General features: G+C 43.9%; 1 protein-coding gene across 3 annotated transcripts in view; it reads left to right on the top strand.

Annotated features, from left to right (window-relative positions):
* CLUAP1 (clusterin associated protein 1) overlaps nucleotides 1–20,577 on the top strand; it is a 60,147-nt gene that overhangs the window by 17,500 nt on the left and 22,070 nt on the right. For all 3 annotated transcript variants that reach the window (XM_083872164.1, XM_083872162.1, XM_083872163.1), the window contains exons 4-8: nucleotides 302–481; nucleotides 1,528–1,623; nucleotides 9,823–9,906; nucleotides 11,481–11,614; nucleotides 13,005–13,146. In XM_083872164.1, the coding sequence (XP_083728290.1) occupies nucleotides 302–481; nucleotides 1,528–1,623; nucleotides 9,823–9,906; nucleotides 11,481–11,614; nucleotides 13,005–13,146 (636 nt within the window). The remainder of the gene's footprint in view (nucleotides 1–301; nucleotides 482–1,527; nucleotides 1,624–9,822; nucleotides 9,907–11,480; nucleotides 11,615–13,004; nucleotides 13,147–20,577) is intronic.

The following is a 20,577-nucleotide window of genomic DNA, read 5'->3' as shown; positions in this document are numbered from 1 at the left end:
GATTCAAGTTGTGAGGTTTCATCCTTCTTGTTCCTCCCTTCAGTCCACCTTTGTTTGTGCTTTTGGGCCTGAAAGTTGTCCTTGGTTTTCAGCAGAAAAATTCAGCAGATTTCTTTTGTCTCCCTGATCTCTGAAGAGAGGTGACTGACACTTAATGTGAGGCTCAGAACTGCACCCCTGGGCACCACAGAGCCTGAAATACATGACAGATAAAACTTAAACAAACCTTGATGCCCCAAAAAAGAGCATTGAGTGAAGATAAATGATAATTTTGTGCTGAATTCCTCCTTTTTTGCCCCAGGCCACCAAGGCTCACATCAAGCTGAACACCAAGAGGCTGTACCAGGCCGATGGGTACGCGGTGAAGGAGCTGCTCAAGGTCACCTCGGTGCTCTACGGGGCCATGAACACCCAGGGAGGGGAGCGTGCCGAGCTCCCCGAGGAGGACAGCACCAAGTTCAAGTTTGATCTGGGCTCAAAAGTAAGCAAAACTGGTACTCTTGTGTTCATTTGGGGGAAAACTCATCTGTTTTTTAGCTGAAATTTAAGTGGAGAATGTTCTAGCAAGGCGTTGGGTAGAGTTTTAAGTCACACTTTCGGTGAGTGCGGTTTTGTGACTCTCTGATTTGTTTTGATCTCTGAACCAGAAGCATAACACAAGGCAACAGTGGCACAAAATTGCTTCTCTTTGTATTGAAATGCTGTTGGCTGGAATAAAAATTATTTTCCACCAACTAAACTTTTGCAGCCAGAGGAGCTTGCAAAATACTGGCTGAAAGTTGATTTTCAGCCCATTTGTGTTGAAAGAAAGGGAAATCTATATGTGACCCAAAGAGACATCAAAGCTGTTCAAGCCCTTAAAATAAAAGCAATGTCTAGATAATTTAAAAGTACCTTCTCTAAATATTTAAAAAAAAAAAAAAAAGACCACAAATTACTCAGCACTTTGCTAAATAAGAGGAATTGCTGTTACTACTTCTGTAGAAGATGTCCCTGCCCATGGCAGGGGTGGGACTGGATGGGCTTTAGGGTCCCTTCCCACACAAACCATTCTATGTTCCTGTAATTCTTGAAAAAATGGCAGACACACAAGTGATTCTTCTCTGTGTAAGTCTGATGTGTCTTTCTGAAAAAAATCACAAAAAAACACTTGGTAGATGCTCAAAACTTCGTCACTTACATTGCAGGCTTATCCCATTCCTTTTGGTATATGAAGTTTTTACTTCTGCTTATGAAAAATGTGATGTTTCCCTTTGTCCTGGGCAGCACAACAACAGACTGAGCCACAATTCTGAGGAGATTTGTGGTTTCTTTTTCCTTGGCCTAAAATATTTGGGCTTTCACTCAGAAACCTGTGCCTGACAGAGCCTCACCTGGACTGTTTTAAAGCCAAGAGAGACTCTGTCCACTCTGATTCTAGTGCACAACCTCTGGCAGAGTTTTGATCCTGTGCAAATTTCGGCATCAAAATGAGAATTATCATGGATATTCTTTGTGATGTTTGGGATTCTCCTGCTGTGTTCCCAGATTGCTGATTTGAAGGCAGCTAGACAGCTTGCTTCTGAAATCACCTCCAAAGGAGCAGTCCTGTATGACTTACTTGGCAAAGAGGTGGAACTGAGGGTAAGTACATGCTGGAGAGTGTGGAAAAACTTGTGTTCACTGGGTGCCTCAAAGAAAAAAGGGGGGAAAGTCTCAGTTCTTATTAATGTCTGTATCTGATGTGAATATTCTGTGAGTTTGAAGGAATGGGCCTGACAGTTTGCATTTCCTTCCTACTCCTGTTCATGGCTGGACTTGCAGGCAGCCTGAGAGAACAGCTTGGCATTTTCTCTTCAGCAGAAAACTGAAATACTCTCTGTTTGGCAATACATGTGCAGGCTGCAGTGCTGGGGATAGATATTCTAACAGATAAATGATGAATGCTGTTAGTTTTCCAAGGGCAAGGCTCATTATTCCCATGGCAGGAGCTGGAGGCATCACAAACCTGCAAGGGTACATGTTCTTCAGCTGAGCTAGAGATGTAAAGGAGGAGAATCAAAAGCTGTGGTATGAAGCCAGTGCACACTGCCAGGAAGTCTTGCCATTATTTTCTTCAGTGCCTTTATCTGGAGGTTCTTCATTTTCTGGAAAGGGACTTTAGAGGAGACAGAACCTGCCTGGTGTGGGAAATGTTCAGATGTTTGAGTTGTAAACGCTGAGCCTGGGCAGTTAATGCTCCCAGATCCTTGTTTGATGGAGTGCAGTGTTTCAAAGGGTGGCTGATGCCCTGGGAAGTTCCTCCATGGAGCACTGCCTTTCCTGCTGCATCCCTACAGCCCTGTGGTGTGCAGGGTGTTCATATTTCAAAAGAGAGGGAGAAGTGATAATCCAGTTTAACTCAGAACTGTTGATCAGTTTGTTCTCCTCTTGCACTCTGCCTAATTTCTTGGCTTTGAAGGAGTTTTCACCCAGCTGCTGTGTGATGTGTTAATATTTGCTTTAGTGGAGCATTGGACCCTTTAGCTCTGAGTACAGCATCCCTGTAAATCTGCTAAAAGTCAAATAAAGATCAGTTGAGGCATTTTTAAAGTACTCAAGCATTGGTTTGAATTGGGTGCTGTTTAGTCACTTGTCATCAAGGCTTTTTTAGGACATTGAGTTTAGAACTGGGCCCTGGAAAAGAGCCAGGCACAAGTGGAGTGTGCTGAAAGCAAGAGCTGGAAAATGAAAAGTGGAGAAAGTGCTTCAGTGCAGCCACTTCTCAGTGGGGCCATTTAGAGCTCTGGAGTGGGAGCCTACCTAGAGTTATCATTTCTAAAAGGATTGCAGTTCCTAGAGAGAGCAGTGAGCCCGTGTTCCTTGTGGCTGAGTACACAAGATGAGGCCAACTAATGCTGTCCAGGTGCACAGGGTTGTGTTTTGCAAAAAGGGTTGGCAGATGGGACTTGTCTTTAAGAAATGCTGTCCTGGGAAAAGTGACTTTCTGTGCCATCAGCTCTGACTGCATCACCTAAAGGTGACAGTGAGAGCCCAGGGAGAGCTCCAGAGAGCTGCAGAAGAGGCTTTTCAGCTCTGTTCCTTATGATTTGGGGATGGCTCCAAGGTTTTTTAGTGATTTGTTAAACCTGAAGGACCCATTTTTGGCTGGCCTGTTAATTGTCACGTTTGGTACATGCAACAAATTCGAAACTTGAGTGTGTAGCAAATCAAACAGATTCAGGTTAAAAGTCAGGAGGCTGCAGGAACCAGTTTTGCAGTGGAATTTGTAATTTTTAATTATCAGTCCCCAACTCACTCTGCCTTTGACTTGAAGTATGAAATTTGCCCATCACAGGAGAGGCTTTGAGCCAAACACTGCTGAGTTTTTCCATCACTGTTGGGTCTGGGGTTCTTGTCAGTGCTGAGGACAGTCAGGAATTCAGGAATTGCCTTTCCTCATCTGCCACATCCTCCCTGGATCCTCCTCAGGAATGGCATCCTCTGCCTGCCCTTCCCACCCCATTCCAGGTGAGGAGGAATTAAAGTTCATTCTGGCTTTGGGTGGGGAGTTGAGCTTTTCTGGTAGACACCAAATTAATTGCCATTAAACCAAGATTACTTTTATTGCTTTTTAATGTGCAGATTATAGATTTCCATTGGTTATTTTCCTCTGGCAGTGCCTGGCTAATTAATGCTCCCACTAAGTGGCACTACCAGAGGGTTTTGTTGTTGAGGGGCGGGAGAGACAGTCTGGTTTAGTTTTTTATTCCATTTTATCTCCTGAAATCTGTTGCATGTGCCAAAATCTATCAACAGCTGTCACAGTGTTTAAAGGAATTTGAAAACATGGGAGTTTTATGTTGCCTGAACCTCTTTTTTCTTTTTCCAATCCATTCATTTCCATATATTTAAATAAAAGCTCTTCCTACCTAAGCTTCAACAGACTGATGATAAATCTTATTTCCATCCTAAGTGAAGATGGCTTCATTTTCCAGGAACTATAAAGGAAATGCCAGCATTTGGCACTAACGGGTTGACTAGATCTGTTTTCATAGTCTGAGCAGCTTTTGGGGAAAAGTGAAGTAAAACTCATTATTTCGTTTGGAAATGTTGACTCTAATTTGCTCCACAACCTTTACCTTCTCTGTTGGAGTCTTTTTTGTACATAATTTGTATAGAAATAGTGTAGAAAAATTTCATACATTAGATAAATTTCATTGCTCCAAGTCATGAAACACTTTTTCAAATAAATTACTTTCTGAATGAAGACAAATTTCAGCTAGAGAAGAATTTAGGGGAAAGCTTGGATTAGATTTATTAGAGGTAAAGAGTGCAGTAAATGTATGTACATATTTTAGGGGAAGAGTTGAGGTCTGATTTCTTGGACATTTGGTTCTGTGCCTTTCTGAAGCCTTTGCAAGTACCTCATTCCCTGACTGAATATGTTTAAACTGCTTCCTGAACCTTAAATTAACAACAGAGGAAGAAACAAAACCTACAGGGAATTCAGACTATGATGTTGTTAAGTTACGTGGGAGAAAAAAAAAAATCCCAAACAGCCCCCAAAGCTCTACTGGCAGATGCAAATCTCAAATATAATTACTGAGTTCCCTGGAGATTGTGGGTGAGCACAGTGCAGGTTATTGGTGTCCTGTGGCAGTGCTGGAGACACTGAATTTTTATTTTAAAACAGATTTAAGCATTATATTTGCAAGGTAATTTGCAGTTTCCAGTCTTGCTGCTCCAGTCTGGGAGCAGAGAAATTGCAGTTTTGGGATTTGTAGAGTTTAGTGGAGCTGATGAATGAGCTTGGTACCACACAGTGAGATCCCTAAATGAAAAGCCAATTCCATGCAAATTCCATCCGTGGAGAAATACATCTTCATCTTTATTGTTTCTTGTTGAAGATAGATTGAAATATATCTTCATCGTTATTTCCTTTCCTGCCAAGGGCACTTTCTCTGCATTTCATTGCTATGTAACTGTAATTTTCACAATATTTGCAGTTACCTCTGGAAGAGTAACCAGGCATGTTGAGTTCTGGTTTTCTCTTTTTTTTTTTTTTTTGCATGGGGTAGGTGGGGTTGATTTGGATTTGAGATAGGGATGAGAGATTTTGTTTGGATTTCTTTCTCTGTCTTCCTACACAGCACTAAATGAATGGAGAAAAGAAGTTGAAAAATACCAGTCAGTCATTAAGGTTGTCAAACCCCAAATCAAGAAAAGTAGCAAGAGAATTAATGTCAGCACTCAGGCAAAATGCAGCACTGCTTCCCTGTGCATTCCCTTCCCTGGGGATCTCCACAGCTGCCATTCTGTGCAGGGAAAAAGATGCTGGAAAAGCCAGTGGTGCTCTGTATCCTAAAAACCTGGCAAGGTGGGGAGAATGGCCAGATTAACCTTTGGGGGAAGGGAGGGGTGATGTGCTGATCCAAATCATTCTTCAGCTCAAAATAAATTAAATGAGACGTCCAAGGGTAGTTGTCTTCAATTGGGGAAGGGTTCTCTTGGATTATCCTACAATGGAAATCCAAAAGGAAAAATTCCTGGCTGTTGATAACTCTTGAGTGTCTCCCACTCTGCTTCTGCCAGAGATCCTGGGCCACAGCAGCAGGAGCCTGTCAGGAACCTGCCCTGCTCAGACTTGATAAATTACTGACCATGAGAAGATAATGGAGCAAAAAGAATTCCAGAAGAAAACTGCCTCTGTGCTGCTGGCAGGCAGAAAGATTTCTGGCCTCCTCAAGCTTGTTTTCATTTTATTTACCTCTTAATTAGCTGGAAGGTCTGTAAAACTGAAGAAAAAAAAAATGAAAATAATATTTTCTTTTAAGGCTTTTAGCTGGTGCTGAAGATGGACAATGCAGTGGGTTTGTTTCCTAATGCTCCTCTTGGTACTTATCCCATCTGTGCCCTTGAACAAAGTGTTTATTCCCTGTATCCACTCCTGTAAATAAAGAACTTGCTGAATTTGGTAGATTAAAGCTTTTAACAGCCACATGAAGTGTTTGCCACTCAGTGGAGGATAAATTAAGGAATAAGTCCAAGGCACTGCTCCCTGTTATTCTTGTGGATGCAACAAGCACCAGCTCGTTCCCAAAGTGATGGGAGTCATGGAGAATCTTATTCCCAACTCAGCTGGGAAGGGCTGGAATTAAACTCTTCAGAGAGCCAGAGGCATTTAGACCCAGCTGTGGAACTGAGGCAGTGTTAGTTCAGCACAAAGCCTTGCCACTAAAGACATTTCACTTGGATCTCTTTATTCCCAGCTTTTGGATTCAGGAGCCCTTCCTCCTCCCTTCCTTCCCCCTCCTGCTGCTGCTGCTCAGAGGGAGAGGGAGATGTGATTTCAGAGATGTCTGCATCACTCCCTGCTCTTTGGAACTTAACTGCAAAAAAAATCATTTTATTGGGAATGTTGGAAGCATTTTTCCGCCTGCCAAATGTTACTTCTGGATACGAGACGCTGCCTGGGGGAGGCTGATAAATGAATTTCTTTCATTTCCTGGGCTTTGGTTACAGAACTGCCACACAGAGAGAACTTCTAGTGGAAATTTGTAACTTGAAATTGTCACAACTCTGGAGAATTACTTGGTTTGCTTCACTTTTTTTTTTTTTTAACAGTCCTGCTTCTAAGCCAAGCCTAACCTATCAGTTTGAGGAAGAGGGTTTATTGCAAATTGGGAAGCCAAAATTAACTCCTTGAGTAATGAACTCCTCAAGGAGAGCTTTGTGGCCTGCATGGGCAGGTGGAATTGCCAAGGCCCTTTCTGCAGGGAGCAGAGGATGAGGGGCTTGAGGCTGAAGTTGTAGTGAGGAGTGCACAAACTTCTGTGTGCATCAGGCTTAGAACTCCTGGAAAACAAAGGTTTAACTTGTGGTAAAAAACTCAGAAAAAGAATCATGGAATGGTTGGGGTTGGAAGGATCTTAAAGATCACCCAGTTCCACCCCTGCCATGGGCAGGGACACCTTCCACTATCCCAGGTTGATCCAAGCCTGGCTTTGGACACTTCCAGAGATACAGGGGCAGCCACAGCAAGACCAGTGTGTGAGGAAAAAAGCTTTATTTTCTGTTCCTTACCACAAAAAAAGGTGTTTTGAAACCTCTTCTAGACCTGGAGCACATCAGAACATGTTATTACACCACATTTATCATCAGTGACTTGCATGCTGGTCATGCCTTATTTACTTCTCTTGGTTCCTTCCTGCAGCTTGGAGGAGTGGATCCATTTTTCCATACATCAGGCTCACTGGAAGCTCCTTTATCAGCTTTTGGTCCACGAAAATGGAAATCCATTACCAGTTGAAAATGCTTCTCTGGACATATTTGCAGAATGGGTTTTGCAATAGTGGCTCTTCATTGTTAACTGGGAATGAAGCTCTTGGGCAGAGATTCCCAGTAAGGGAAGTGGTGGGTGCATTTGCAAAGGGTCCTTCTTGAAAAGAGAATTTAAAGATAAAACTTTTCTCTCTGAGAGTGTCCATAGGGTAACAGGAAATGGCCCAGTGACTGTTACCAGGGAAACTGTGACAGACATCCACAAAAAAAAGTCAGTGGTTTTGATAAACTCACTATATATTTGTGTTTCCATTTTATTTCCACTATATATTACTATTTTTCCATAATATATAATATCTTTTCCACTTAGACTTGTAACTCCAGGGAGTCAAAGTTAAGTTAGGGCACTGTTGTAACAGTGAAGTTACTCTGCCCATTCCAAGGCAGAGTTTTAGGGATGAGCTGTGTTACAGAGGATTCTCCTCTCCATCTCTTGGGGTGTGAGGGGTTAATTGCCCTGACCTTCTTCTTTTCCAGTCTAACCCTGATTCCAAAATCTGAAATACAAATTCCAGCCTTTCCACTGCTCTGCATTTCCCTGACAGATTTTTCCAGGCAGATGTGGCTGTAGGACTGAACCTTCTTGTAGAAAACAACCTGAATTTCTGTGGAAGACTGTGGTGTGTGCACGAAATTCAGGGCTGTTGGAGGGAAGACAGAAGAAGGAGAGACATTAAACTTGCACAAATTATTCCACCTAAAAGGGGAGATGGTCAGAAGTTTCTCCCAAGCCATGAGCTCCCTGCCCTGCCCCATTGCAGTGCCCTGTGTGTGTTTTCACCAGGCTGCTGGAGGGGACTCAGTGAGGGAGCTGTTTATGATCACAGACTACAGTCCTTGCTGTTCCTTTCACCTCTTTGCGGGTGGAAAGGACAATAATTCCTGTTCCTCTGCTGTTTTGTTTGAAGTGTGTTGGCTCTGTGGCACAGATCTCTGAGCCCAGTGCAGTTGGCAGTGTCTACACCAGGCTGGGCCTGGAAGGGCCTCACAAACAAACAGGGATTTTGCTGAGCTGCTGCACTGCTGAATGTTCCCAGAATAACAACTGAGCTACATTATTCTTCTCCACGCTCCTCCAAAAACATCTACCTATGGAATTATTTGGGAATTTATATTGCACAAATGTTTTGTATCTTATTTTTGCCCAAACGAACTTTCTGCTTTGGAGTTTGTTTTTCTCTGTGGACAGAGAGATGTTCACAAGCACTTCAGGCAGTGTGTGCAGTCACTGCCACCAACAGATGTAACTCCTGTCACTCTCCCCAGCAGAATGTTTGTTCTCCTTCTTTTCTCATGCCAGGAAAATGAGCCTTTATGCAGCATGTGGTGGGATTGCTCAGAGATCCAGCACAGGAATAAGCTCAGCACAAAAAGCTGCTTTTTTTTTTTTTTTTTTTTTTTTTTTTTTTTTTTTTTTTTTCTGCTGGATGAGCTCCCAGGTTGGGTTCACCCAGCAATTCCCTGGGCTGGAGTTGGTGGGAAGGGAAGAGGCTCTGCTGGAGCCTGAGCTGTGCAATCTGGAGAGTCTGGCATGGCATCTTAGCAAAGTTATTGGATCTGCTTCCAGAATTCCTCCTGTAGTGGGCTGAGTACAGCCTGTGGCAAAGTGTACAGAGCATTTTTAGGTCCTTAATGAGATGTTTTCTAGAGAGATACTTTCTCCATCTTTATCCACCTGTTACCAAGTGTTTTGCCAATGTAAGATTGTTTTAGGGATAAGGAGCTGCAAAATTCCCTCTCTTCCCTTCCAGTGCCAGGCAAGTAATCCCAAGTTTTTTATGGAATGATCAGGTCAGTGTTTAAGGCATCAATTAGACAAGTGGACACCCAAGGCCATGTGTTCCCAGAACTGCTGACAGGGGAGGTTTTTTTAATCCTTTGGGATCTAAACAAGGATCACTGGGAGGGTTTTGAGGAGTTACCACAAGCAGAAATTCCCATAGGTCTGCAGCCTGTGATTTTCACATGGAATATCCTGGGTGGGAAAGACCCACAGGGATCATTCAGTACAGGACACCCCACAATCCCAGCCTGGGCCTGGGAGCATTTTCCAAAGGCTCCTGGAGCTCTGGCAGGGTCAGTGCTCTGTGTCCACCTACCTGGCACATTTTGGTGGCTTTGGAGTCCTTATAGCTCCACACATTTGGGGCACTGTGCTCCTCTGCCTGCACATGTTTTCATTGTTTTCATGGGGTTGTGCAGGAATTTTCTGTGCCCTGCTCCACATGTAAAATCAGAGCAGTTTCCAAAAATCTGCCTTAAAGAATACCTGCAGTCAGACACAGCACTCACCTCATTTGGAAAAGATGCCTTGATTGCTCCCTCCTGCTAATTTTAATTCACTTAACTTTGTCATCATCTCTTGGTCTCTAAATCATCTCAGCCTTGGTGAATAAACACTAAATCCTACCCCATTTATTATGCAGATGATCCTATCATTGTTGCTTGATCACCCTCAGTTCTGCATAAATTAGTTCCTTTGTGTAGTGTTTAAATGTATTGGTTCATTTTATTTCATAGGAAGCAAGGACAGAATCTATTGCCAGACCTTTGGAGATAAATGAGGCTGAGAAGGTGATGAAAATTGCCATTAGCAGCGTTCTGGTAAGCAAAATATTGTTTATTTGATTGTAAAATTATAATTTTTCTGCTGCAAGAAGAAATTAGCATTTTTTATCAAACAGCCTGGGGTAAGGAGTGCCAAAGCCATCACCTGCAGCTGCAGTTGATGCATCTAAAAGCTGCTCATAGCTCCTCTTGTGGGGGAAAACAGATTGTAGTCATATTCCCTGCCTCTGTTAGGAGCTTCACCTCAAAAAGCTCTACAGGAGGGATAAAAATTGCCCAAATCAGCCCAGAAATCTACACCCTCTACCTTGTGTGAGCCCTCTGCAGGGTCAGGGCTGCAGGGAGTGACCTGGGTAGCTCCAGGAGTGCTGGTGCCTCTGGAGTTGGGAATCTGGGCTCTGGAAACAGGGCTCAGTGAGGAGAGCTGGCCCTGTGCTGATGAGAATTCTGCCAGGCCATCCCTGGGGGTCTTGCTGTGAAGGAATTTTGTCTGTCCTGCACTTGCCTGTCCCATCCTTCCTCCATTGCCTGAGTTCTGACTTTCTGAACCTTCAGCTGCACTGTGTGAGGAGAGAGGTTAATTCACTCCCAGGGATTCCTATCAGTTATTTCATTGCAAACTGTATCCAGTCCAAGTGTTTGATTACAAGAGTGAAGTTCCAGGTTTAAACAGCCAATTGATATTCAGGAGAGATTCCAGGTAAAATTCCCTTCTGTTTTTCTCTTGCTCACAGCCTGTGTGAATACTAAATATTGTTAATGTGCATTTTTTTCCAGCTGTAAAACTGATGAGCTGAGAGCTGCAGGAGAGAGGGACTGGATTCCTGGCAAACAGCAGTGGCACACACTCAGCTCCTAATCATGGAATGATCTGTTGGAGCTGAGCAGCACCAACACTCACTGCTGGAATTCCTGCAGTGGAATCCTCCCTCTCCCTCAAAAGATGCTCGTGGTTTCTTGAGCCTGAGCACACTGGATGTGCTCAGGTCATTTGAATCAATTGAAATATTCCCACTTCCCCTCCTGGTTCCTCTAGCACACGTTGAAATGTTCAAGATGCTTCCCAGATTTTGAAAAAAAATGGATAAAGCAAAACTTAGGAGAAGGTGAAGATACGCAGATGTAGGAAATTCTTTATAAAACTGATTTGTATCTTGAAGAGAAAAGAAAAATAATGGAAGGTTAAAATTCCCTAAAATAGTACCAAGAAACAAAAGCATATCTCATCTGTTCATTCAGAAAGAATCATGGAATGATTAAGGTTGGAAACAACCTGAATGATTACATTAAGATAAAATCCAAAAAGACCTTAACAATGCCAAAAGATAGGCTTCTTCCTGCCCTTCTACTGCTTCTTCAATGAGAAGAAAAACTAAAGTTACAGCTCTGGGGTTTTTCCTTCTTTAAAAATGTTAGGGAAAAAAATCAGGTATTTTACATTTGTAAATATCCAGTTAGTTCATATTCCTGGCCACAAAGAACTTTTTGAACGAATTTCCATTGCCTGCTTGAGTAAACACAGATGAGATTATCCAGAACAATGTTCAGAATCTGAAAGATAAATTTATTTATCCCAGTGCCAGCCATAGTTCACCATCCTTCTCTTTCAGGAAGAAGTCCAAAAGACTAAAGACATGTTGAATAATGTGGCTTTGGATGAAGCCAGTTTGGAAGCCAAGATTGAAAAACGAAAATTGGAGCTGGAGAGAAGCCAGAAGAGGCTGCACACTCTGCAGAGTGTTCGGTAAAGATCATGAGCTGATTATCTACTGCAGGAAGGGGTGTGAACATAAAGGATGGAAGTGGTGCAAACTCCCCCTGTTCCCAGAGGCTCCTGGTGTTCACATAATAAAAAAATTCATCCTGCAGCCCTTTTAAGGATCAGATCCTCTGGGCACTGGTACAGTCTGCCAGAGAATCACAGAATCCCAGACTGTGTTGGGTGGGAATGGACCCTAAAACCCATCCAGTGTCACCCCCTGCCATGGGCAGGGACACTTTCCACTGTCCCGGGTTGCTCTAAACCCCATCCAGCCTGGCCTTGGACACTTCCAGGGATCCAGGGAGCGACATCTTCTCTGGGCACCCTGTGCCAGGGCCTGCCTACCCTCCCAGGGAACAATTCCTGCCCAATATTCCCTATAAATCTCTCCTCCTTCAGTTTGAACCTATTGCTCCTTGTGCTGTAACTGCAGTTCCCAATGATGAGTCCCTCTCCCCCCTTGTAAGCCCCTTCAGATACTGGAGGTCTCACAGTGTTCAGGTTTACAGTTTGGGTTGATTTCTGGCCCTTAATTAACCTGCAGGTTTATACAACCTGCAATCTGACCTAATACTAAAAAAAAAAAAAAAAAAAAAAAAAAAAAAAAAAAAAGATGAAATATTAGACGAGGGAATGGTGGAAGGAATGACCTGGATTCACATCCCTGTTTTATCAGCTGCCGTCTGCAGGAGCTGGGCTGGGTGGGTGTGAAGCTCTGAGCAGCAGAAGTGGTTTTTGGAGTGCATCAGTCAGCTCTGGGGTGTACTGACATCATCACTTCATCATACTGTCTAATTAAACCTGTAATGACCCACAACACTTTTGTAGCAGAAAGTCTCCAGCAAAGTAGATGATTTGTCAGCCATGCTGCACACAAACTTTGTGCAGTTATGGAACAGCAGGAGAATTAATCTAACATTGCCTTCTAAGGTGGCCAAAATGCTGCCTTTGTGCCTATGTGAAAGGAAAAGGGAGTTGTTCACAAAACCCTTCTCTTTGCCTTATGTAATTCCCAGGATTGTTTAGTGAGGGGCTTTGTCTTGAGGTTTTATTCTCTGAAGCAGTGTGAAACCTTAAAAACAGGAGGTTTTTTCTTTTTAGCAGACATGGAAGGGCAGCTGCAAGACCAGAATTGCATTTCAGAATTCTGTATATACAGAGCAATATTTACAGACTCCTGGAATCACAGAGTGGCTTGGGTTGGAAGAGAACTTAAAGCTCATCTCATTGCAAGGCTCTGCCATGGGACATCTGCCACTGTCCCAGGTTGCTGAAGGCCCCATAAAACCTGGCCTTGTGCAGTTCCAGGGATGGGGCAGGCACAGCTTCCCTGGGCAGATCTCACTGAATTCTCTGTGCTTGCTCTCCCCAGTCCTGCTTTCATGGACGAGTATGAGAAGATTGAGAAGCAGCTGGAGAAGCAGTACAGCACTTACCTGGAGAAGTTCCGCAATCTGACCTTCATGGAGCAGCTCCTGGATGATCAGAGACGGACAGAGCAGGAGATGTTCGAGGTAGGACAGTTTGGAAATGCTCAGCCTGCAGATCTTGGCCTTGCAACAGCAAATCTTTCAATCCCCTTTTTCCAAAGCAGCACATCAAGCTGATGGAGAGATTGGGAGGTGAGAGACAGTCCAGTGCCTGTGGCTGCTCTTGGCCAAGCACAACAACACAGCTGCATTTTCTCAGCTGGTGAAGTTGAGCCAGTGTAGTGATGGCTCTTGCCAGTCTCTGCCCCCTGACTCATTTTCAGCTGCTGGGTTTTGTTCAGGAAGAATGTTTTCAGAATTCCTGATCTTCCTTTTGCTGCATACAATGGATGTGTTTACTTCTATTGTCTGCTGATGTATGAGGGTTTCTCAGCACAAGGCTCTTCAGTCTCCTCAAAGTATCAATGGAAACAGCCCAGACCATCAGTGAGGAGATCAGATGTGCTGGGATCTTTCCCCTCATACGCTCCACTTTTGTTTGGCAGAATTCTGCCTTCTCTTGAACTTGCTGAATTGTGTCAGTTCGGTGTGATTCTCCTCATGGATAATCTGCATCTGTGTCCTCTTTTGCTCCAGATTTTCTTTATGTGTTTACTGGACTGCAGTGCTTTCAGCCAGCCTTTCCTTCAGCTTCCAGCAACTTCTTTTATTGTCATCCTTCTCACTGTCATTACCCACTCTGTCTTCTGTTCTTCATTGAAAACATGTTTGAGTGAGCCCTTTGTCCTGGGATCTTAGTGCTGCTGCACCTGGAATTACAGATCACAGCATCCATGGGGTTGGAAAAGAGCTCTGAGACCATCGAGTCCCACCTGGGACCCATCCCCAGCTTGTCACCGGCCCAGAGCCCTGACTGCCACATCCAGGCTTTCCTTGGACACATCCGGGATGAGGAATCTGCCACTCCATGGGCAGCCCCTTCCAGTCTTTTAACAATGCTTTCCATGAGGAAATTCCTCCTGATGTCCAACCTGGACCTCCCCTGGCATTTCCCCTTGTCCTGTCCCTGTTCCCTGGGAGCAGAGCCCGATCCCCCCTGGCTGTCCCCTCCTGTCAGGGAGTTGTGCAGAGCCACAAGGTCCCCCCTGAGCCTCCTTTTCTCCAGGCTGAGCCCCTTTCCCAGCTCCCTCTGGAATTCTCCAGACCCTTCTCCATTTCCTTTCCCTGGACTGTCTCCAGCCCCTCAATGTCCTTTCTGTTCTCGAGGCCCACAGCTGGACACGGCACTGGAGCTGTGGCCTCATCAGTGCAGCCAATTAACCTGTCATTAATCAATGCTTCCTCATGCCACCACCACCTTTTGCACACAGGGAAAGCCATGCTGTTGAAAAGTCTTAAATATTTTGCGGCATTGTTTGCTTGAGGGATAAAATACCTTTTCAAAGCTGATGTGGGCATTTGGCAACTTGTTCATCCCTGTGAAGCAGCTTCCCATCAAGCCACTCTTTTCACAAGCACTGTCTCTGTAGATTTCACAAGCACTGTCTCTGTTTTTTCACCTTATATCTGAAATCACTTCTAGCTCTCTGTTCAAGTTCTTCACCATATCCTTGCCCCCTGCTCAGAAAGTCTTCAATTAAATCGTAATCTTCAACTGAAGCCTAAAATCTGATTTATCCCTTCTGTTCCAATGCCACTGAGACTTCACAGCCAAAGGAGAAACGCTTTAAACTGAGCTACCTGAAACTGTTTATGAATTCAAGTGCAGAATTTGTTAATGAGTTGGTGCTCAGCTCTTCGGGGGATTTTTGTTAAAAGATAATAAGACAAAGAAAAAGCCTTTGTCATTCACGGCTGTGCCGTGATTAGAATATGGAGAGCACACTTTATTTTTCTTTTTTCTCCTTCTTTCCCTGAGACTCCTGGGACTCTACCCATATGGTTTGGCTTGTGGTTTCCTAGGATAAGCAGGGAACAATGCTCCAGCCTAATGCAGAATTAAAGAGTATAAAAACTGGTGACAAAAAGATGCTGTTTTGCTTTGCACATTTCTATCAGTTGTACCTAAAAATACTTGGAACATACAAAGGATTAGACTCTGCCCATCTCTTTTGTGGGCAGGAGTACAGTGACTCAGGCAGCCACAAGTGCTTTGCTGCAGAAACTGTGGCTTTGGTAGGAGAAGAGGGGGTGGGGGGAGTGTCTCTCTCTCTTTGAGCCAAATATTCAGAAGTGCTGAAGTCCAAACTGGGATTTGAAGTCATTATGAGATGTCAGTCCTCAAAATCAAACTCCAGGACTTGGGGACTGAAAGAGGGTGAAGGATTTCACCTGGAGAAGGCTCTGGGGAAACTTTAGAGCAGCCTCCAGTGCCTAAAGTGGCTTGGGACCAGGGATGGAGGGACAGGACACTGCCAGAGGACAGGGTTAGATGGGAGATTGGGCAGGAATTGTTCCTGGGAGGGTGGGCAGGCCCTGGCACAGGGTGCCCAGAGCAGCTGTGGCTGCCCCTGGATCCCTGGAGTGCCCAAGGCCAGGCTGGACAGGGTTTGGAGTGACCTGGGATGGTGGGATCTGTCCCTGCCCATGGCAGGGGCTGGAATGAGATGAGCTTTAAATTCCCTTCCAACCCAAACCATTCCGTAATTCTAATCTGGGTCACAACGGAACCAAGATACTTTGCTGATGCACTCCTGCTTCCAAACCAGTGAGGGGATGCAGAGTTTAATCCATTTTGGATTAATCTCTGGAACACAAGGATGTGTGTGTCACTTCTTTCAGTCTTGACCTGCTTTTCAGGAGGTGCTTCCACTTTGGCTACTTTATGGTGAAGCAAAACTGTGGGTTATTACATTCTTGAAAAAAAAAAGAGAACAATTTTCTCCAAAACAATGCTTAGCATGTTGTTCTACATTTTATAATCTTGTGTCATTTTCAGAATCAACAGAGGAAAATAATAACAAGGATAATTACATTTAATCTATTTTAAAACACACTCATTCCAGCTGTCAGAAACACTGAAAATTATGTTGATTTTTTTCCCCCGACCCTGATTTGTCTTTTGTTCCACCAAACAAATCTTAATTAACTTCTGCAGTAGCAGCATGAGGCAATTCTTTTATCATTGCTGTGTATTTGCTAAAGAGCTTGCCAGCAAAAAGCATCAGGAGTGTAATTAGATTAATCCAGCACTCCCTGTGCTGTTCTGAGCTCTGGTTCCTGGGCTCCTCTCCTTGATTTAGTCCATGGTTTTAGGAGGTTTTGTTCTGAGTGAGAGCCTGATTCTGTTGCTCAATAATGAGCCAGATTTGTGCAGCAGTTGGACTCAAGAGTGGTTGGGTACCTACCAACCTGGGCCTGAATGCAGCTCCTAATTAGCAAAGTGATTTAAAGGTTTTAATTAAGTGCCACTAAGCATTTGAGGCACTCCAGCCCTCCAGAGCTGGTTGTTGTGTACATTTTTAAGGTGTTTTTTTAATCCTGATGTTGTCCTGATTCTCCTGATCCTTTGCCTGTGCCAGTCACAGGGAGCAGTGGCTGGACTGGGATCAGTGGGAAGCTCCTGCCAAGCTGAGAAATCTGTTCTGAAGGCACTGACAGGCTGGTGTTGAGTCTGAGCCCAACAGTTAATTGGTGATGAAGCAGCTCCTGCTGAGCACCTGCCTGTCTGATGCGGGAGCCCATTGAAATATATGAAAAATACAAAAATGATGTGGCCATTATCACCTGGAGAAGGCACAAGTCCAGGCATGACTCGTCTTCAGAGTGGGTTTCTCACACTTATTGACAACTGTCATGCACATCTTACTCATGGAGCTGAGGAATTCAAACAAGGGCCTTTTTGTCTTTGCAGTTTCCTTCCCCTTCTTTTACCACTTTTATTATCCTTCTATTCCTTTGTGCTGTTCATGGAATTAATCCATCTTCCTGCAGTTCTGTGCCAAGGCAGGGATTTATGAGCCACGTCTCCTCAATGATTGGGTCTTATTTTTCTGCTTTGTGAAAAGATTCAGCACAGTTAATTCATTTTTGCCCTGTTTCTAAGATGGAATAGTTTCGGGTGTTTAGATGCAGGAGCTATTAGAACTTTGGCTGTTCTAAAAAAGCCCAATTTTCAGGGGTTTTTCAGATTTGGGGGTTGGAATTCTCTCTGGATTATAAATGAATGCCTCTCTTTTAAAGGACAACACAGACCAATACAGTTCCAAAAGGTGGTTTTGGAATTAGCTTATGTAATGCCAGAATAACTTGGCAATTTCCTTCAGCATTTGCCTTTCCCCTGGAGAGAATGTGCTTATTCCTTCTTGTGCTTCTCAGAGGACACCCCAGAAGTGTTTTCCTCTTCAGCTGCTTTCTCCTAAGGTATTTTCAGACTGTTTTCATGCTGTTAGTGTGTAGTCTCAGCTGGACACAGGGATGAGGAGGTTCTTAGCCACTCAGTCTTTACCTTTGGATTTGGATTACTTAAACTGCTTTTCTTTTCATCATTACGGAGTTTGCACAGGCATGTAGTGATAGAACAAGGGGAAATGGCTTTACACTGAAGGAGGTGAGGTTTGGATTGGATATTGAGAAGAAATCCTTCCCTGTGAGGGTGGGGAGGGTGCCCAGAGAAGCTGTGGCTGCCCCTGGATCCTTGGAAGTGTCTAAAGCCAGGTTGGATGGGGCTTGGAGCAGCCTGGGACAGTGGAAAGTGTCCTGAGCATGGCAGGGGATGGAATGAGATGAGATTTGAGCTTCCTTCCAAGCAAAACCATTCCATGATTGATTCTATGGATTATCAGTAAGCAGTCCTTCATGATTAATCATGCAATTCCAAATAAACAGACTGTGTTGTGACTTACCCTTTACAACCCACCCTCTCCAAATAAAATCCCCTTTTTCATTTAATTATTTTTAATCAGAATTTCTGAATATGCACATAATATTAAATAGGGATATCTGAATTCTGCTTCACTCTGAGGTACCCCTTGATTCTGTGCTTTTTGTGCTTTTTGCACTGAACTGTCCCTCTTAAGTACTAAATCCAACATTCCCACTGTGACAGCTGTTTGCTGCACAAGGTAAACATGAAAAGCATCTGGTTACAGTCTTTGATCTTCTAACTAATGTGCATTTGAATTATCCCTGCTTTAAACATTTTACAGGTGCCAGGAGAGCACTCCTGGTCCAGCACTGCTGAATTGTGTGGAATATCAGATGTAAAAGTAAGCACAGGCTGCTGAATTGTTGGTTGCTTCTATTTTGGTCTTTAGTTCAGTGAGAATATTGGTACACCGAGATAAGGAAAACAGTGGGGAAATATGGAAAAAATTAGAGCAAGGAGAAGGGAATGCACAGAAAGAGAAGGGGCAGTGGAGCGTAGGAGAAAAGGACAAAAGAAATTATTGGCTGAGAAATGATGATCACAGAAAGGAGAAGCTGGAGATAGAAGGTGGGAGGGCGTGTGGAGAGTGCATTAGGGAAGATGAAAAGGTTCTGTGTGCATTCATTGCACTGAAATAAAATTCTGCACTCCCCTGGCAGTGCCATGGCAACTGCCCTGAGGCAGGTCATGCCTGCCTGCTCCTGGGGCTCTGTTGATACTCTCTCCCGTTAAAGCTGTGGGAGAACTTTCTGGGAAATGCAAACAATTGAATCAGTTCAACTGATCTCAGTCAGATCAACTCGGTGCTCAAAGATCTGTGTTTTCACAGGGATTATCTGGATATCTGGTGTGCCAGGTGGGTGACAAACTTGCCTTAGGATCCCAGATTTGGGGCCATTTGACTCACAGCTTCAAGTTCTTCATGTCTGACACACTCCAGAGCTCATTTTATCACAGAGCTAGAGATCAGACAAGAAATTATTGAATCCCAAATCACTTACAGGCTTTTCTGAGCAGTTCAAGAATTCATATTCTGCCTCCAGCAGCCCCTGAAGGGTAAAGAGGTTCTTTATGCCTCAGGGCTTGGTGCTGTGGTTGGATATGAACCCCTTGTAAAGGTTGCTTAGTCTGGTTCTTTCTTCCTGCTGTTATAAATCTGGGCTAATTGTTTTATAAATTAAATACTCTGCACTTGGAAAGGAACACAGAGAGGATCCGCTGAGTTCTGCAGCCAAGGGTGAGTCTGTCATGACAGCAGCTGTTCCTGTGAGGGGTGAGATGTAACAGCTCTCACTGACAGCATGGCTGGGAATCCATGGATGGCTGTCACAAAGAGAAATCACATCTCGAATAAATTCAGTTCTTAACTTATCTCGCTGAATTTCTTGTGCAGTGACTCCAGAATGCATGAGAACAATCTCTAGTGCATTCCAAAGTGCTGCTTTGTAGGTTTTATATCTCCTCTTTATCCAGCTTCATTAGGGAAGAAGATGAACCAGTGTGTGGTTCGTATTATGGTCTTCCTGCCTTCCCTCCATTATCCTTTTGAACATTCACAAAGACTTTAGATGTCTGAAATATCTAACAGAACTCACTTGAAATTCACTCAGAATAGGAGACAATCAGATTACTTGAAACAACACTGATCAAGAAGATCAATTTCTATTTTTCCCAGAGATCAACATTTAAATCCTTGAGAAACATTTAAACAGGAAATTGAAAGAAAAGCTAAAATAAGTCCTAATTTAGGACTGTATTTTGGTGCTCTCTGCACCAAATGACATAAGCAGGTAGTGTTAAAATGATGCATAGGAAATTGAGGTTTATGCTCTGCTGCAGGTACTTAGTGGGGAAAAGGAGCTGTGAGAGTGGCGTTTTGATTTGCATAAAACATGCATAATCTCATCAGGTGCAAAACAGTGAGGTCTGAGTCTTTAAATAGGAAAATAATTCTCCGTTTTCTGGCTGCCTGAGAGCAATTCCTAGTTGAGTTGTGTGAGATGTGGAAGTGGAACACTGTACATGTGTGAAAGGTGGCCCTCTGGGATAAATCTCCTGGCAGAAGCCTTGGCGGGGGCAGGATTCTGATGTTGGGATAACCCATGGGCCCAATTCTGCATTTCAGCAGCTTTGCAGCAGGGTCAAACATCAGGACCAAGGAAAGGTAAGGAATCTCAGGACAAACTTTCTGTCTGGGGGCTGGGATCATCTTTATTTTGCTGGAAATCCAGTTCCATTCCCATTTGGATTTACCTTGAGCATGATGTAGTTCCAAAACCAATGGAAACCTCCATTGTAGGACATTACATTGTGAGATTCTCCTGGTTTTTTAAAATTTGCTGACCTGGAGAGCTGAGTCTGAGTCTCTTCCTCAGACTTTGTTCCATCTGTGAGAGGACTGAGGAGGAACCTGCCCTGTTAAGCAGAATCTGAGTCCTCTTAGCAGTGCCTGGAAACACCTGCTGGTGGCCACCTTCTCCTGGGAAACTTCAGAGAGTTCATCCTGCATCTCACTTCCTGCTCAGCCACCAGGGTGTTTAAACCAACAGCTCCAGTTTCTTAATCCATAGAGTAAACTGGAGAGGAGCTCTCCTGTTCTTCCATGGAGAAGAGCAGAGCTGTGGAAACCAGAGAAGCAGGATGTGTAA

This window comes from Zosterops lateralis (genome assembly GCF_965231275.1).
Source record: "Zosterops lateralis genome assembly, chromosome: 15".
NCBI lineage: Eukaryota > Metazoa > Chordata > Aves > Passeriformes > Zosteropidae > Zosterops > Zosterops lateralis.
The sequence above is the reverse complement of the archived record's forward strand: the minus strand, read 5'-3'. Positions and strand labels throughout refer to the sequence as shown.